Source organism: Pagrus major, chromosome 15, assembly GCF_040436345.1.
Source record: "Pagrus major chromosome 15, Pma_NU_1.0".
NCBI classification, from domain to species: Eukaryota; Metazoa; Chordata; class Actinopteri; order Spariformes; family Sparidae; genus Pagrus; species Pagrus major.
Window position 1 is genome coordinate 17,152,139 of NC_133229.1, and position 19,147 is coordinate 17,171,285.

The window sequence follows — 19,147 nt, forward strand, 5'->3', positions numbered from 1 at the left end:
ATCCCTTCATCGCTCGTCCCAGGTTCGCTGAGCCCTTCTTCTGTTGCAGCGTCTCGTCTGGAAGCGGCCCTCTCTGAGGTGTCGGACATGAGCTCCATCCGTCGTCAAGGACCCACCTATATCTGGACCACCCTGGAACGCATTTGGCTGCAGGCTGGTATGACAACAGCACACAATTTTTAAACCTTAGGGTTGGGATCTCTTGGAAAACTGGTTTTCATATTTTCTTACTTTTTCACTGTTTTTTGGGGTGCAGGTCAGTCAATTACCATGCAGTCATGGTGTGTGCTACCTGGGAGTTCATTTGCTGTTGAACTGGGTGAACAGGGAACCTTGTAGGCCATATGGTATTTATAAACTCTAATTTAAAGAAAGTTGGCTATGAAAGCTGGCCATCGACAGTAATCAGATTACATGGGTTTCTGTTCCCCAGTATTATTTAGCTTTATCAATAATAATCCGATTGGTTAGTGCAAAATGGACAAGGTATTGATTTCAGACAATTAAAGCTTTCCAGTTCTCTAGTTTGTATTTGAAAGACTACTGCAATACAAATCTAACCAAACTAAGAGTCTACAGCCATGCTAGCAGCTGTATAATAATGCTTAATGCTAACATCAGCACACTAACATGGGGCGTGTCTTTATGCCTAAAATAAAATTCATGGCAACTTATTCAATAGTTCTTGAGAAAGTTCTATCAAATACAGAAATGCCAACCTCATGCTGGTGCTAGAGAGAAGTCAGGGATCTCCAAATTAAGTAGTCTTCAAGTCAAGTCAGTTTTATTTATATAGCCCAAAATCACAAATCATATTACCTCAGTGGGCTCGCAATCCACACAGTGTACAGTATCAACCTCTGTCCTGAGACTCTCCATTAAAGTGAGGAAAAACTCCCTCAAAAAATCCTTTTAGACTGCAATGACAAAATATCTGATACAAGCAGATTACATAATATCATCCTCTGAGGACCATTAAATTGTGTACAAGGTTTCATGGAAACCCTCCAATCAGCTGTTGAGACATTTCAGTCTAGACTAAAGTGGTGAACTGATTGACCAACTGAGATGCCGACATCATCATCCATAGATGCCAAAAACAAGACTTGGTTGCATACACTTTTTGGGTCATTGTCCGATTCGACATTTTAGTTAATTCATACCGCTCTTGATTGTTTTTCCTCCTATTTGGCAAACAGAGAAAGCTCTGACTTTTAGGGAACATGCGGTGTACCTCACGGACCAATACTTAGACCACGCAAGCTTATGGCTAAGCATACTGTAGTGGTTAAATATCTCCCGACATTAACCTCAGCAGGGCTGGAAACCTTGCCCCTTCATGTTAGATGAAATGACCTCAGCGGACAAATCCGGATCAAACTAGAATAAAAACAGGAATATCTGATGGCAACCTTTGAATGAAAATCTTCTCCACACACACACACACGCTGTGCTGTGCAGATGCTGCTGTGAAAGCTGTGCAGCCTGCCGGTCTTACACAACTTACTGACCTGCTTACAAGCTCAGTTGAATTTCAATCTCTCTGGGGAGTGAGATATCGTTTATTCACTCGGTACGATGTGAGCTAACATTTTAGTCACGTTTTTGAGCACTGCAGTCACAGAAATTCACTCTGGGTCACCTAAAGGACGGAAAGCCCTGTGTGGCAACAAAACCATCTCTGCCTGTGATGGTATATTTATAACCTTGATATTGTCTAAAAATACATAATTTAATGTGATTACTGAAGCCATTTTCTGTTATCTCTGCCTTCACAACTGTAAACAAGGATGTTTTTAACAATTTAGTGAGTAGGACCATTTCAGTCCCATTAAAGACCACATATCTTAGTGCACACTGTACCTGCATACATGTGGCCACTGCTCTACTAAGGGCAGAATGGCAGTGATGCATACCGCTATTACTTCCAGCCCTTCAGCTTCAGTCTGCCTGTGGAAGTTCACAGGAGAGCAGAGCGTTGATGTGAAGGGAGTGCAGAGATGCTCCACACAAACAACACTCCATCCATCCACTCAGCTGGAGTGGACGAGGCATGAGAGCAGGAATCTACACAGCAGCCGAGTGAAGGCAGTGATGCAACCAACATACCAGTGTGATGCAGTACAGGATGAGTGGATGGGTGGAGGGGCCTTGGGGTCACATCCCCCGTGGCCTACTGTAATTTGAAGGGCATTTTCTATGTCCGACCTTTGAACTCTGGTGTTCCTCTGCGGAGAAAATAGAACATGCTCGCTGCTGATTTGCGTGTGTGTGTGTGAGAGCAGGGGTGTGTCCCCGAACTCAAGGCTGAACCAGTTGTACCCTTGATCCCCCCGCTCTCCTTCCCAGCATTCCTCTTCTCATCGGTCACTTCCTCTCTCAATCTCACATCCTCATCAGCCACATAGGAAAAAACACACACAGAGGGCTCTTTAAAATGGATACACTACGCTATGTAACTTTACAAGCACGCGCACGTGTACCTGCAAACGTATAAATGGACTGCATACATTCATGCAAGCGCTGATCTGATCTCTTAGATCTTTTTTTTCTGAGAGCTCAGGTGAGGAGCAGGAAAGGGTCTTACATAACCAGAGAGCATTCACTGAATCCTTTTTTCCCCGAAGTGAAGCTATGAAAAGGAACCCCGAGGCTGGGAAACGGCTCTTTTTCATCTCACAGAGGTAGCATGCATGCACTAAGTATTTCCCATCTGTGCATCCATGAGACACAGGTAAACAAACACAACGTCCGCTCCCAAACACACACATGGGCTCACACAGCGCTCAGGAGCAGACGGCGTGTACATTATATTTGTACAGCACGGTTCACTATCTCTCTCTGTAACACATAGACACACAGACACACACATGCACGCTGACGACAGCGTTGAAAGCTGCAGTTTCTTTCTCAGGGTTTCTCTGGGTGTGACCCAGCATCCACTCATGAGAATGATTGACAGCTCCCTGCGTCGGCATCCCCTCCAGATATTGGTCAGTTTCCAGCCTCAGGGGCGGGTCCCTCCGGTCAGCTCTGTGTCCAAGTCTTATTGGACAATGACATGCTTGTAGGCGTGAGTCCGTGTGTGTGTGTGTGTGTGTGTGTGTGTGTGTGTGTGTGTCTGGGGTTTGTCCTCATCTTCCCAGCTGCAGCAAAGAATGGAGGCAGGCGGCTTTAGTATGCAATGGCCATATTTAGGCAAGACTTTCATGACTTCCCAGGCACTACATCGCTCCCACTCTCTCTTTCACGCTGTGTGTGTTTGTGTGTGTGTGTGTTTCTGTTGGTCCATCCAAGTGTAGTGTTTATGTGTATCTGAGCACTGCACAGTTTACATTTTAACATGATGCTGCTGAACTCTCACAGTTAAGTCATCTGTCACATATTACTGATGGGATCTCCTTTCTCTCTCCCCATGATTATCCTTTCTCCAACTTTCTCATTTTTTCCTTCCTTTTTCTCCCTGTATCTCATTCCTTCTCTTTGACCTCTTTCACCCCTCACCATCCTTGCTCCCTTTGCTCTACTCTTGTTGCATCTCTCTCTTTCCCTCCTGTCCCTCCCCTTTCTTTTCTTCCTCTCTTTTACCTTTTTTCCTCCCTACCTCCCATCCACTCTTCCCTCTCACTTTTCTCACCCTTCTACCTCCTCCTCCCGCTTCATCTCACCTTCAGGCGAGTTGTTCATGGCGGACGGTCGGCTGAAGGAGGCCCAGTTCTGCATTGCCGAGGCCAGCGCGCTCTTCCCCAACTCGCACTCGGTGCTGCTGCAGCGGGGCTACCTGGCCGAGCTCCGGGGCCAACTGGACGAAGCCAAAGGCCTGTATGACAAGGCCTTGGCCATCCATCCCACAGGAGAGCGCATCCTTGTGCACATGGTGAGAGACAGTGAAAGCTTTGGAGGCTGTAAAATTAAATTATAATTAACATTCCGCTCAGTGGTCAGTATGCACATACACACACAACATGCGTGGATACACTAACACGTTTGCTTTATTTGTGTCCGTCAAATTACCACTGACATAAGAAGCAGACCGAACATGTGCATACACTCATGTACAGCTAAACACACACATCTATGCACACATTTTCAATGCTTTACTTGAGTTCACTACATTACACTGAGTGTTACGCAAGAACTTGAGAATGAAGTCTCACACTCACAGTCTTGTACTAACACACACAGGAATGTTCACAAATGTTTTTTTTTAATCCTCTAAATTAGATTAGGCAAAATTTATTTCTGTCAGCTCTCTGTAATGTGCACACAAATCACACACACACACACACAGCTAGGTGGCTAAGAGCATGTAGTTTCTCATGCACATCATCCAGCACCAACAATGTCCGAGCACTGCTTTAACAGAAACGGGTAAAAGTATTAACAAGCCAGCTGCCTTAACTTAAATGTGCGTCATAGCATTGCACCTGACAAGGAGTGAAAATTAACATGTTCACCTGGGTGTTGAGCTTTCACTACAGCCGATCGGAGCTGGAGCCAATAAATACCCAAGACTTCTGCAGAATCATGTGCAGATTATACACATTCACACTGGAGACAAAAGCCAGATGTTAATGGGTGTTAGTGGGTTTTTGTCCAGTGTGAAAAGGGTAATAAAAAAAGGTAGAAACACAAAGGCATGCACACACACCTAAACACACCCGCACTACTGTAACCATGCAGACCTTCAGCTGCGTATATACGTACATTACAGTATAATGTGCTGGTAAAGTCATGGCATTTACATAATGGTACCCATTGAGAGAAATTATAATTATATATATATGTGCATTACTAACTTAACATTCATATATTGTTTTGAGTTTATTTACTGACTTCAATGAAAAATATTCTCCATCAGAATCTCCAAACAACTAGTGAAAATGCCACCCCTTAGAAACTGAATAATACCGTACAAAGTAAACCAGTTTATAAATAAATCATAAAGGTAACAATCTCTTTGCTTTGAAAGGATTCAACAATCAATATGAGGTGGAATATTTGTGATTCCTCATCACAGCATACATGTATCCTGGCATGTTTAATCAATACCTGGTCAATACCTCATTAGGTTGAATCAGGTGTGCTGGTAGAGCTGAACAGATCCCTCCTTTTTTTCAAAAGCTGTGCAGTAGGTTAGCCTTGTGTACATAACCAGACTATATGAAGTCGTAAGTATGGTCCCTTTCTGAGAAGAAACATAAATGTTAGCTGATCACATTTGCATTTTTATTGTTTAATTCAACAGAATTTATTCCTCGAGCTTGCTATTAGCTGTTAATATTAGCTTGTGAGCTGGGCGCAGTAATGTCAGCTGCTCATAATCATTAGCAGTGCAGTGCTGTACTGTGTCAGTGTCAGGATGGTGGTCATTACAGTCTTAATTATCACATTATGGCTCAGTCATATCCTGTTAATTTCTTGTGGGCAAACTTTAAAATTGCAGAAAATAGAAACAAACAAACTTTGGTCCATAACCAACACATGACAAATACTGCTCAAAGACTTGCTTTCTCTCTGCTGATCATCACTCCCCCACACTTCTTTCATCTGAGCAGATCCTCTCTCTCTCTCACACATCCGCACTATAAAGATCCTCTCTCGCCCACTTCCTCCCACTCCCTCGCTTAGTCTGTCTTCCAGATGATCCACTGGATTAACCATAGCTGCTCTGACCTTTGAACCCTCTCTGTTGTCATGGTGAAGGGACCGGAGAGGGATATTCCTCAAATCCAAGACTCAGACTGCCTGACACGCACTCATGCACAATGTCTGTGGTCTCCATAGTGACCATAGATGTGCTGGTTGATATCTCTATGACTTACGCACTGGCCACCTTGTGACCACATAAGGCTAATGCTTTTGCTCCTACTGTGCACTTTGGTGTGGGTGCGTTTATCTGCGTGTGTGCGTAGTGCAGCACAGTCCCATTGGGGTAGACGGAGGTACGAGTCTCTTCCATATTTGGCCTGTGGGAGAACCAATCCCAAGGGGTGAAAAGTTGAATCAAAGCCAGCTGGCAGTGTCCTACTCTGGGTCTCTTACAGGGCAGATGTGTCCTCAGTCTGCAAGTGTGTGTGTGTGTGTGTGTGTGTGTGTGTGTGTGTGTGTGTGTGTGTGTGTGTGTGTGTGTGTGTGTGTGTGTGTGTGTTAAAGCATAATTTTGCCTTTCCTCCATGGATTTGGCGTGCATGTGGACTATGAGTGCATTTTTAAAAAAAGTAAACTGTACGTACATACTTGGATTAAGACACATGTTGTCGTAGGCACTAATAGATTAATATAATTTTTTTTTAAACGCTACTATACAGAATACTAGATGTTGTGGATTATGTATTAGACATGCTAATGGAGCAGTGTGGTAAATAGTCGCATCCTTACATTGTGTTGGAGCCTAAGTGGGACAGTGTGTGGGACATTTTATTTGGAGCGCTGCCCATATTTCAGCCTGCCAGAATACAACCTACAGTTGCTGCTTCTCTGTGGCTCTGGCTTCATGCATTTATTTTTATACTGTATCTGCTGTGGACACTTTGTGTGCCGGTGGCCCATTTATTCTGCTCTGCCTTAAGGGGAATTCTGATGACATTCTTGGTTGATATTCTTACACTTGAGCTATTATTCTGCAAAAGTACATACTGTACTTTCCTTGAATGTCCTTAAGATCTTCTCCAGCTTTCATTGTGTTATTAGGGCAACAGATAAATGACGACGTGGCTCCACAATGAAATTTCCCCTGATTTTCTTTGTGGATTATTTATTTATAGACAGAGTATCATTATGAGACAGTATCATCAGTGTGAAGCCTCTAGAGCTTTAAAAAATACATTTTATGCACTTTATTATTTGGGTGTTTTGCCTTGGACCAACATACAGTGAAGAAATAAACAGGAAATATATGGAGACAGAGCAAGAAGGGTATCCAACAATAACAGTGTCATATTTCCCCATTTTTTCAGGGTTTTATAATAACTCGGATGTCTAATGTTTATTTTTACACATTCAGTTTACTTTTACTTTTTTTCTATGGCTGCTGAAAATGCATTTCATGTAGCTACACAGTAAGTATCAGTAGCTGCCTGTCCATGAAACTACAATAGCATACAGTGTGTGCAACTTTTATATTTCACTGCTTAACGACAGAATTTGGATAAAGCAGGTAACTCTAAGGTTATATGTTGGTAGAGCTGGGTCTCAGCAATTGTGCAATATTTCAGTGCAACCTCCTGAGTTTGTACTTTTTTGATTAAAAACGCTTTGTCAACATCATCAGACACCATAAAAAGCTAATTATTCCTATTTATTTAAGCGTACATAGATTCAAAGCCTATAAAGTATTATGTCTACAAGTACACATAGATTCTATTAAACGTTGAATATTCACTTTTGTTCATTTTTTATACTACTTCACTTCAGTCAGGACCACTTTTGTCAAAATAATCTTTATTTACTTGCAGTTTTATTTGGCGGTATGATACTGTTCTGGGGCCCCCTGCTCTTCCACGCGCTTGCGTGGAAAGCCTGAGGCAGGAAGAGCACCTTCCTGCCCTTCACGAGCCATCATGAACGGCATAAGCAGGGAGCGCAGCAGCAAAAGAAAACCCAGACAGAGCAGAGCAACCAACATGAATACAGGAGGAGCTGGGGTGGAGGTGGGTTGCGAAAGTGCCAGCAGCAGAGGAAGCAGGAAGGAGGGTCGGGCGAGAGCAGATTAAATACCCCGCTCTTAATGCAATTTCCCAATAGGGAGCGGGCACGCAGAGTCAGCTGAGCCATCAGCTGATCTGCGCCGGCGATGACAGCTATGCAGTTAGAGCTTGACGTCGTGGCCTGCCAGAACTAACGCTACGCTCAATATGTACTCCTTTAGAAACTCCTACGTCATGCAACTTTTTTACAGCCACAGCCACTCCTGTGATTCCACGCTACTTAATGAGCTCATCAAACTACACCTTTTGTTTTCATTGTTTTGACTGAGAGACCCCTTCGCAGCAGAAATTACATACTTAAAAAATCAGTACCACACGTCTATGTGTCAAGCTAGAACCAGGAGGCAATTAGCTGAGCTTAGCATAACGTTAACGACTCAGTGTGGGGGAGCGTTTTCCCCTGGCTCTCTAAAACACAAACAGAAATGGATCAACCATTTTTGATTTAACTGGGAGTCACGTACCATAACAAAATCTTGGCAAATAACAGCCGCAGAGAAATACTTGGCGATGAAAGTGTTATTCCCTAAACAGGCAAGGAAACCCACTCTAAAATCACAAATTGATTGTTACATTTGTAACTAGATACAACATGATAATAGGTGAGCTTTGAGCTGTCAGTAGGTGGATTTCTGAACTTTGGAAAGGGCCGGGCTAGCCCTCTCTTAGCTAAGCTAATCTCCTGCTGGCCTTAAGCTTCACTTTTTCACCAGTGTAGACACTTTTCTGGCCCTTGCAAACCAAATTTCAAGCATTTTGACTGACATCAGCAGTTAAATGTACTCTTATTAGAGCAGAACAAGCAGTGAAGCAAAAGGATGTTTTTTTTTACATTTAAGTCAACATTGCACAGCTTCCCCCAAGCCAACTGGAGTGGAGTGAAGTTGTAATTTTCTCCACAGTAGCCACAGTAGATGAGGAAAGGGAAATGTGAGTAAGGGAAACCCGTAACTGGAAGCCATACAGCAGCTCAGCCGCCCCTGTGGTGTGGTTCATAGCAACACACCACGACCATCTTCCCTTATTCGCCACACACCACTTTACTCACTCCACCTCTACATAATAGCATCAACCGTGTCCACATGGTTTTTCAGTGTGTGTGTGTGTGTGTGTGTGTGTGCATGTGTGTGTGTAACAGCGAGGGAGGGAGAAATGCAATGATCAGACAGTGACTCACAGCTCTGGTCAGCTGCTGGTTTCAGAGTATTTTTGGATGGATGAGGGTGTGGTAGTGAGGGAAACCAGTATAGGACTATGGTATGCTGTGTGTGCGTAAGTGTGTGCGTATGTATGAGCTAATGGTTAGCTACAGATTTCTAGTTTAATGTCTTGTTGGTTGTCACAGTCCAGAGGCTAAACCAAAGCATCTATTTTGTGTTATTCCCTTTGGTATTAGCCATGTCAGCTTTTACACATCAGTCCGTCTGTGCTGTTAACCTCATTATGGTAAGTGTTTGGTTGATGTGTGTGTATGCGTGGTATGCGGCACGTGTGTGTGTGTGTGTGTGTGTGTGTGTGTGTGTGTGTGTGTGTGTTCTGATGGGTAGCTGATACTGAAACACAGCCCAGCCTTGCTTCCGGCGATGGTATGAAATGAATCTGACCCACTCCCAACATCCTCCACATCTCATCCCTCCTGTTCTGAAGCCCAGCCTGCTCTGAGTCAGCTGCACACACACACACACACACACACATTTTACTTTTCCTCCTCTCCAACAGAAGCATATTCATACACTGCTTCACATATGCATGCATACTCTCAAGGACGAGGACTTGCTCATTGAATTAATCGCGTTCCAATTATCAAATGCCCCCATCGCTCTCTCTCTCGGTCTCTCTCTCTGTCTCTCTCTCTCTCGGTCTCTCTCTCTGTCTCTCTCTCTCTCTCTCTGTCTCTCTCTCTCTCTCTCGCCCTCTCCCTCTCTCTCTCTCTGTGTGGATGGGGGTGGTTGTCAGCTGATTAGATAATGCAAATACATTATTTATAACACTTTGCACGTTCTTGCCGCTTTATGGGATTGCCTAGCAACCAGGGAAATATATTCTATTGAGCAAGACCTCTGATAACCACGGAGAAAGAGAGAGAGAGAGAGAGAGTGTGTGTGTGTGAGAGAGAGAGAGAGAGAGAGAGAGAGAGGAAGAAAAATTCGGGGGGGCCTCACGTCAGAGAGCCGATTGGGAGTTGGCTGGTGCCTCCGTTGCTATGTATGGCTCATCTGGGCTCACTTATTTTTTCCTTTTTCTTTGACACCTCTCTCTTTTTTTCTCTCCATCTCTCTCTCTATTCATTGTTCCCAGTTTAGCTCTTTCTCGCTCGCTCACACTTTCTTCCTTCCTTACTTTCTTCCTCTTCCTCTCCTCTGTGGCTCCTGTACCAGCCCTTTAAACCATTCCTTCATCCTTCTCCTTCTTCTTTTCCCTTCCTGTTGTTATCTTCCAATGTGAGTGTGTACATGCAAGAATGCGTGTGCCATCTTGGCTTTTATACTGTTATATATTTATCTCTCTGCTCTAATCAGTAGAGCGGTGAGAATGTGCTTTGAAATACAGGATTCGATTGTAGATGCACTGTATATGGTATTTTACACACACCACATTAGGTACACATACCGTACATGCACATGCTATTTGCCATGCAAACAGGTGGAGATGCTCAGCATGGTCAATGTCACATCATGCTGACAGGGGACCTATTGTGCACTTTTCCAGCTCAATACCTATTTTTAGTCTGGGACTCCACTAGAGGAGCTTTTCATGATTCACAGTTAAGAAAAATCTTTTGGCTCTATATTAATCTCCTTAGTTCATCCTCTGACTGTAACACATCCTTAGCTCCTGTCCCTTTAAGGCCCCACTCCCTTTCTAGTCTACTTGTTGAGGCCCTAATTTATTCCCTGATTCTGTTAACTGAATAATATTTTATGGAGAAAATACCTTGACGGTGGACGGACAACTTTACTTGTCTCTTAGCTTATTAGCTCAGTTAGCCATGCAGCTATTGAGCTCATTTAGCAGGTACAGCTAGCTGTCATTTTAGCTAGCTGACTGTGCGCGGACTGGGAGGTGGTTTACAACTGTAATACAGGAGTTTTGGACCACCCCGGTTAAGAACCCAGCGTGGAGAGTCAGCTAATAGGATCGCTAACTGCATGGCGAACTGAGCTAACTAGCTAACGGCAGCTAACACTACAGTTAGCAGCAGTTAGCAGCTAGTTGCACCAACATGTAAAGCTATCGACACGCTCAGGCAGAGCAGCTAAAGGACATCAGACGGAAAAGCAGGAAATGTTTCTCCAAAATAAATGAAGGAAATGTCGCTCAGTTCCTTGTCGAAGTAGGAACAAACATTGAAAAAGTGGTCTTCAGAGCAGCCTGAAACTTAAGTTCCTGCTACAGGCATTACGTTTACCTCATTGGCCAAGTTTAATGTGACAGCCCAACAGTGTAACATTACAGAAAATAAGGAAAAGCGTAACAAGCCTCCTTTAAATCTCACTATTTGCAATAAGTTGGTCAGTCTTTACACAGTCATAGTGCTCAGTCAGACGCTGTCTACATGATCTGACCCAGGCGACTTAACTTTGACTTTCCAAGAATCTGTCTAGTATTACTTTGAGGGAAGAAAAAAAAGTGAAACTGTATATTAGGTGGTTATGAAGTAAGGGAAGTTCAAGCCAACATGACCGAGGTAAATACAGCTGCCTCGGCTCACCTCACGTCTCCCTGCCTGCCCAGACTTAACCACTGATTGGATTAAAGGTTCAGGTAAAGGCTGTCCTCCTGGTTCAATAGCAGGGCATTAGGCCACTGGGTTACACTGTATATGTGTGTAGTAGATGTGAGCCTACAGGCTTTCAACAGACTTGGGTTACAAGGTGGGTGACATAACACACCCTCTGGCTGCCATATTGCATTATTATGGACCTTATGGACCTGGACTGCACACACTTAACATTGTCTAGACTAAAACGACATAACAATTTCTAACTTTGTACCTAAACTTAACCATAACTTACATAACATATTCATATTTTCCTGTTGGTCTAGTCAGTCTTAGCTCTTCAGCTCTACAGGCAGCCTGGTTGACAACAGCAGACTGCAAGTCTAAAATTAGAGTTCAGCTGTCTCCACACTGTCTAAGACGTTAATTTCTGTGATGTATTTTTCTGGGAACTAGTCCATATCACCATTATGTCACCGATTGATTTTGTTTTTTCATGTAATGTTAGTGTGTCTCTGGCTAACCAGCAGTCTGATCAGTATCTGGTTAGTTTAGTTGGATCCAGATCTAATCACACATTTGTTTAAAGCCTACACTGTGACTTTTAATCAATGTGTGGTTTATACATTAGCTGAATTTACATCCTATAGTTTCTATACAAACTATGATGTAATCAAACATTTTTAATGCTTGCTCGAGGCAGAAAAAGTTTTTGGTAATAAAGAAGTTATCTTATAAATATTATTCCCATACATAAATCTCTGTGGTGGCTGCTTAGCCGTAGTGGGTACGTTAGAATATTACAAAGTACTCTTTTGGTCTTTGCAGAGTATGAAATATGAATAATATCAGCTGACACTCAAGAGCAAAAACTAATTTCCCCAATGCTAATCAATCCCATAATCAAATCTCTGTTGGGTGTGTTTGTTTGTGACATTCAGGAAGCTTTTTTCATCCTCTTTAATCTAGCTGATGGAAATGCACTTGATTAAATGTTATGTATTGTTTGCAGCGTTTCGAAAAGTCTGCTTAAATTTAGCTTGAAAGATGGATGGAAGCACCACTGCCCACTCGCTCAGTTTGGCTCAGCTCAGTTCAGTTGTGCTTTAATGGCACGACAAGAAACGAACCTGCGCTGCCAAGCTCGATGGGATCAGCTGAGGTAAAACTGGAGACAGATGGCGGGGAGTAATTAAAGCGAAACCAATAGATAGCCTACCAGTTTTATCAGTGTAATGCCAGAAACACTTGGTAGCAGTCTAAATGTTCTTGAACACATTTGTTCACTCACTTCCTCTCCTGTTTGCCCCTCACTTACTCCCTCAGACATTTTGTTCCTTATTATTCACTTCCCGTTCTCATACCAATTGAAAATCTTTCCCATATTGCCTCTATGTCATGTTTATCTTTCTCAGATACCTTTTTTGTCTCAAACTGAAAGAGTTCAACATTTTGGACATATTTTTTTCTTTCCAAGAGTGAGACAGGGAGGTAGATCTCAATCTCATGTTTGGGTTAGCATAAATACTGAAGGCCGGTGGAAACAGCTGATCTGGCACATTAAAATTACTCAATGTTTTCGTGAAATATGTGGTTATCGAAGTTTGGTGGCATAGTAACTGCTCGTGCTGTAGCTAGCGAGCTAACCGCGATGGTGGCCAGCGGAGAAATGCTAGCGCTAGTAAGTCAGAATAGCTCTCCAAGTACTGATTTTCTCCGTATCGTGCAGTTTACTCCCTCTTTTGTTCGCAAGAAAAAACATGATTTCATGTTTCATTAGTTTCATTGAAACAAGCTAAGGAGCCTAGTAACTGCTTGCTTATTAACTCCACCACCAAGGGGATAATAAGTTAACACAAGGGTTCAATGTAAGGAGGAACTACAAAAAGGAAATAAAAAGTGCATAACCTAATTGCCGTGGATGTATGAAAAATGGAAATTTGCAGAGATTTCCATTGAACCAGCAACGCTAAACACAACTGCCGATTTCAGTTGTTCTTTATCCTCCACACACCACTCAGAGTTGAACACAAGTGCACCACACAGCCTGTTTAATATGCAGCATCAGTGATACATGCATAATATGTGTGTGTGTGTGTGTGTGTGTGTGTGTGTGTGTGTGTGTGTGTGTGTGTGTGTGTGTGTGTGTGTGTGTGTGTGTGTGTGTTTCTGTTGCTGTTCATTAACACGTCTGGTCAGGTGTTTGTCAGTGTAACAGTCTGGAAGATGACCTGAGTTTCACTCTGTCACTTTTCTTAATTAACTGAGTCAGTATTTGATGTGTCACTGAACAGTGCTGCAGTGAACTGACCAGGTTATCATGGTGCTCTTGGTCAAAACGCGCACATTCATAGGTGACCCACAGTCCTAAATGAAAATACGTGAATATGTGCATTCAGATACAAACAGGACCTATAGGATCTGAATCCACAACCAGGTGTATTTTATTTCATTTAATTCATCTGGTCCACCCTAATGTCTCACTTTCCCTTGGCTCTAAAATATCATAATTTTTGATGCCACTGATTTGTTTTTTTGGTATTAATCAATATTTCTCTGTATATTTAGGTTCCTAAAATAAATACTAGGCTAATAGTAAAGCTCTTGTCAACATGCATGTTTATTTGTGCAAAATGTCATCAAAGGATATAACCTTTTTTGTTTTCTCATGTTAAATATTCTCCATATGAATTCATTTTACAGATAGTTCATATTTGTACTAAGGCGGGGCATTCATGCATGTGTGTGTATGTGTACAGTAACCTCTCACCCCTCCACCCCCAAAACATAGGTCTCCCCTGAAAGACTAGTTTTAACACTGGTTAACACAGTTTATTCAAAATACATACTTGTACCATCATAACTGTAATAGGCTACGATAGATACTTCATGTCGCACATTATGGTTGCACATCCATTCCCTCACAGGTTAACACAGTCAAACAGTGCCATTAGCAGAAATTTTCTTCACCCCCATGAATAAATCCATTCACAGCAGTGATTCATGGATATTATGTTGCCGCAAAATGTAACCGTTTCAAATGCTGGTGTGACCGGCCTGAAGGTTGTCGGGTTTGGTACCGTCATACCTACAGAGACCATTACTTCATCCTCACGGTACATGCTGTCTGGCAACACACAGTACAAGAGAAGCCTTTTAGGCAGATGGATAAACTGTTGTTTGTCAAGAAATAATTAAACAATTAAACAAACAAGATTACTCACTACAGTAATTAATTCAAACGTAGTGGTTTGGTAGGCTGACACATACACTTTGAACAGAGCCAGGATAGCTGTTTCCCGCTGCTAAGCTAGTCTTACCATGTTTTGTAACCAGCTCTGTACTTAATGCGCAGATCTGAGATTGATATTCTCATCTCACTCTCAAAATGACAACAAATGCTTTATGCCCAAAATGCTGAACTCTTCTTATAAGTACAGAAAACATTTGGCCAGTGTGTGTGTGTGTGTGTGTTTGTGTGTGTGTTGTGGTGTGTGTTCTCCTGTCAGCTTGTCTTGTTCGGCCTCAACTGTGTTTATATCAGACCACTGTATATACAGTAGTGTTTATTTGATTGAGCCGCTGACCTAGAAAGATCAACTTTTCCATGGTTACCAGCATAACTGACATGTGGCACAGATGGAAGGGTGTGAGTGTTGGTGTGAGTGTGTGTGTGTGTGTGTGTGTGTGTAAACCCAATAACTGACTGTGTTTATGCTAGGAACGCTGGAACAATGTAACCCCTGTGAGTCTGGAGACAAGAGCACAGACGGTGTGATGTGAAAGCTAGTGGCCAAACCGTCGGCAAGAATACATCATGCAACCCACACACACTTGTTCATGCATACACACACTCATAGACACACACACGCATAGAAACAAGCTTGTAACCCTGTGTGTACATCCTGTGACAGGTTTTCTCTGTACCCAAGAGTTTGGATCTTCCTCTGTGTTTTCCTCACAGCAGCAGTGAAGAAAAGGAGGAACAGAGGAAGAGAGAACATGTGTGTGCGTGCATATGTGTGTGTGTGTATGTGTGTGCTTTTATTGAAAGTTGCATCAGAGCCCCTAGACAGCTATGTGAATTTCAGCCCAATTAATCTGGAGCTTGTGAGCAGAGACTACATAACAAGACTCGTCTGTCTGACCTCAGGCCAGCTCAGTGTGTGTGTGTGTGTGTGTGTGTGTGTGTGTGTGTGTGTGTAACAGATAGTCAAAGTAAGGGAGGGGATGATATTGTGCAAGCTGCCTGTTGTCACCTTGAGTGTGCATGTGACACTGTAGCTTGTATATGTGTGTGTGTGTGTGTGTGTGTGTGTGTGTGTGAGACTGTTTTTGACTCCATGCTGTTGGTCAGTTGCGTGACGCCCTTTTCTGCTGGCCTCTCAAACACACAGCGCCCCAACTGAGCTGAGTCTCTGAAGAGACAGAGCAGCCTAACACACTCACACAAAGTTCTGCATGACCTTTAACATGGTGACAACAGATATCATCCATGATATCCTTCACTTTCCCACATGTTTTCCTTTTTACACACACACACACACACACACACACACACACACTGACAGCTTTTTTCTCACACATCGGCTTTAACAACCATTTATTCAACCTATATATCCATATAATGACATTTCATGTACAGTTAACATGAGATGCCGGTTACATACTTTTCATTCTGTGCTTTATCAGCTTTTTATGTACATACATTCATACAGTATCAAACCAGTTAGTGTGGAGATTGCATGCATATCCACCACTCTTCCTGGCACAGCCCTGGGCTGTAGTTTCCCAGCACGCAACTGCAAGTGAACTCTATGGAATTACATGTTCTGTAAAGGAACATACCAACGTCTTTGAATGTTTTGAACAATTTGGCACAAACTGTGTAAACTTATTAGTAAAAAACTGGCTTGAGAAAGTTAATAAAAGTGATTGACGGTTTCACGCAGTTCCACATTAGTTAGCAGCGGTAACGTGGGGGGAGGTAACTAGCCCCTTCTCTACAGGAGAAATACAAATTCTTGTAATTTTAAAGTTGTCGTGTGTTCTTAGCTGACATGCTAACATGAGCCGGGGTTATGCCTTGCATTTATGAGCTATGTATACTTGCTGTGGCTAATGTTAAGCCATCTTAGGTTAGGCTGCTCGTCAACCACAATGTCATTTTCTATTTCTACACCTGTTAAATCTCCATGGTGCTGTGCCAACGCTGGAGAAAAATCTGGCTCACACCCACCATCATTCTGGTTATATATAAAAATATAATAAACACTCTGGCTTCTTTGGATTTCTTTAAACCAATTACAATTGTCTTGTACTGTGTAATATTATAATTGATGGACAAGACAAGCCCTGGCATTAAAGTGGCTAAATCTCCACAGAGGAAAAGGATAGGTTTAGTTTTGTAGCATTATCGACCAGGTAAGGGTTCAGAGAATTTAAATAGAAATAGATACTAAACACAAAGATGGAGCCCATTCAGTCCAGTGAGCAAAATGTTTCTAGCGTCCGGGTTTACTTCCTGGTTACGCAGCTCGCTGAATATGCGCAGTAGAGTTGTTCCCGCTGACCCCACCCACAAGTTCCAGCTCGACCCATATACTTTACATTGTAATGACGTCACGTATTTTTAAATCGCTGTACTCGGCTCTTGGAAAGTTGTACAAATATAAAACCTCTATGGATCAAAAATTCATAATAGACAATTAATAATAATTCAAGCTAAGCGTAAACTTACAACCTAAACTGCAGGCAGTTCACATGGCAGTTCCAGGACATTCAGGTTGCTGATTTGTCTACTGGGTATGATTTTCTGGATTCCTGAATCTCAGATTACAGTTCAACCATGACTAAAAACAGCATTGTAATGGATTAGCTGTCTCAGCAGGATCTGTATTAAACTACATTAACTGAGACCAGTAAATAACAGACCTTTCCCTTTACCTGAAAGTAGGAAAAAGACAAAGGATACATAACATGATTGAACAAAAAAATGGTCCCCCTGACGATCCGTCTCTCCCCTGACGAGGCGAGCAGGTTAAGCACAGATCCACTGTCCTGACTGTGTGTGTATCAGTGTGCCTGACTCCCAACACACTACATCATCTTTCAGCACAGGGCTGCTTCTAATCCCATGATTTGTGGATTTTTTTCCCTCTAGTTGTACAGTCCCAGTTGAATATGACTCTAGTCAAGTGTAGTACTGTTGGTTGTTGTTGCCGTTTTTCTTTTTTTCTTTTTTTTTTTGTTGTACTAAACTAGTCCACAGGACAGCAGGCATTATAATCCAAGATTTGGATTTTTTTGGAAAAAGCCACCATCTGCTTACTTCTACCTCACATCTGCTGGTCTTATCCTGCCATGACAAATGTTTTAATGGTCGACGTTTGGGAGAGAAACAATATAGTACAAGGTACTGAAGTAAAATGTAATGTCACCACTCTTTATTGTTAAAAGGCATGCCACAGGTCAACCCTTAGGTTACAACTTACCTCAAAAATGGGGTTAATTCAGTTTAACACAACAAAATCAGCAAGTAGATTTTTTCTAAAAATATAAAATATATAAAATATCCTTTTCAATTGACTGAAATGTAACATGACTTAATGAGCCCAACAATAGCAGACTGAACATAAAGTATGCATCACTGCAGAACAACATTTCTTATTTCTCCCTTGTCTTTTATCCATCTGTCCATCCAGGGCCATCTACTGGTAAAAACTGGGCGTGTCCACCTCGGGGAGAAGGTCCTGCGTGATGCTGTTCAAGTCCACAGCACCTCACACGAGGCGTGGAGTGGTCTGGGCGAGGCCCTGCAGTCTCGGGACTCCAGCCAGGCCCCAGACTGCTTCTTGACAGCCCTGGATCTGGAGGCTTCCTGCCCCGTCCGGCCCTTCACCATCATCCCCAGGGAGCTTTGAGGGGTCTGGGCTGGGCTGGAGGTTTTGGTTTAAGGAGGTGGCCTGTTGCTGGATAATTATACACTGATGTAGATACATTGAAAAGCAGTGCTTGGTGGAAAAATGTCCCTTAAATGCATAATTTGACATTTTGGAAAAAGGCCTGTTTGCTTTCTTGGCAGGAGTGTGATGCGGAGATTGATACCACTCTTATATCTGTTATATCAAGCTTAAGCTACTAGATGGTTAGCTTAGCTTAAGAAATAATCAAGCAAACCCCCTTTTTCTCCCTGTTTTCAGTCCTTATGCTAAGCTTGGCTAACCCACTCCTGGCTGTATCTTCATATTTAACAAACAGATATAAATGTGGTATCACTCTTCTTATCTAGCTTTCAGTAAGAATGCAAATCAGTATTTCTTATACAAGTATATTGTCAATAACAAGGCATGCACACATTACCTTTTCAATTTCAGTGACTTTCATTGTCAGTCTTTTAGTTTTCTCAAATCCCAAAGGTCTAATCGTTCCCAAAATACTATATATGAGCATTCTTAGCGTCTGTTATTAATAGGTTAGCTGGTGCAAATCAACAAAGGGAATTTAGATTTTTGCAGATAACAGAGCAATGTATTGAGAAAACAATGTTATAATGTAAGTACTGTAACAATGTACATCTCCTATGGAGTTATGAGTACAGAAGTAATAGCTCTTTTGCAATTAGTGACAAAAGATATGTTTAATAATCAGAATCACTGGGTTTCATTCTAATGGTTCCTAAATTGCAGAGATGTGCTGGTTACATCTTGAGACTGAA

The 19,147-nt window shown here is 42.4% G+C and overlaps 1 protein-coding gene across 1 annotated transcript in view; it reads left to right on the top strand.

The window, feature by feature from the left end:
- The window catches only part of ttc7a (tetratricopeptide repeat domain 7A), a 54,844-nt gene extending 35,697 nt beyond the window's left edge, over nt 1-19,147 (top strand). Inside the window, exons 18-20 of the mRNA XM_073482658.1 lie at nt 23-157; nt 3,675-3,877; nt 18,135-19,147. Of these exons, the coding sequence (XP_073338759.1) occupies nt 23-157; nt 3,675-3,877; nt 18,135-18,353 (557 nt within the window). The 3' untranslated portion in view covers nt 18,354-19,147. The remainder of the gene's footprint in view (nt 1-22; nt 158-3,674; nt 3,878-18,134) is intronic.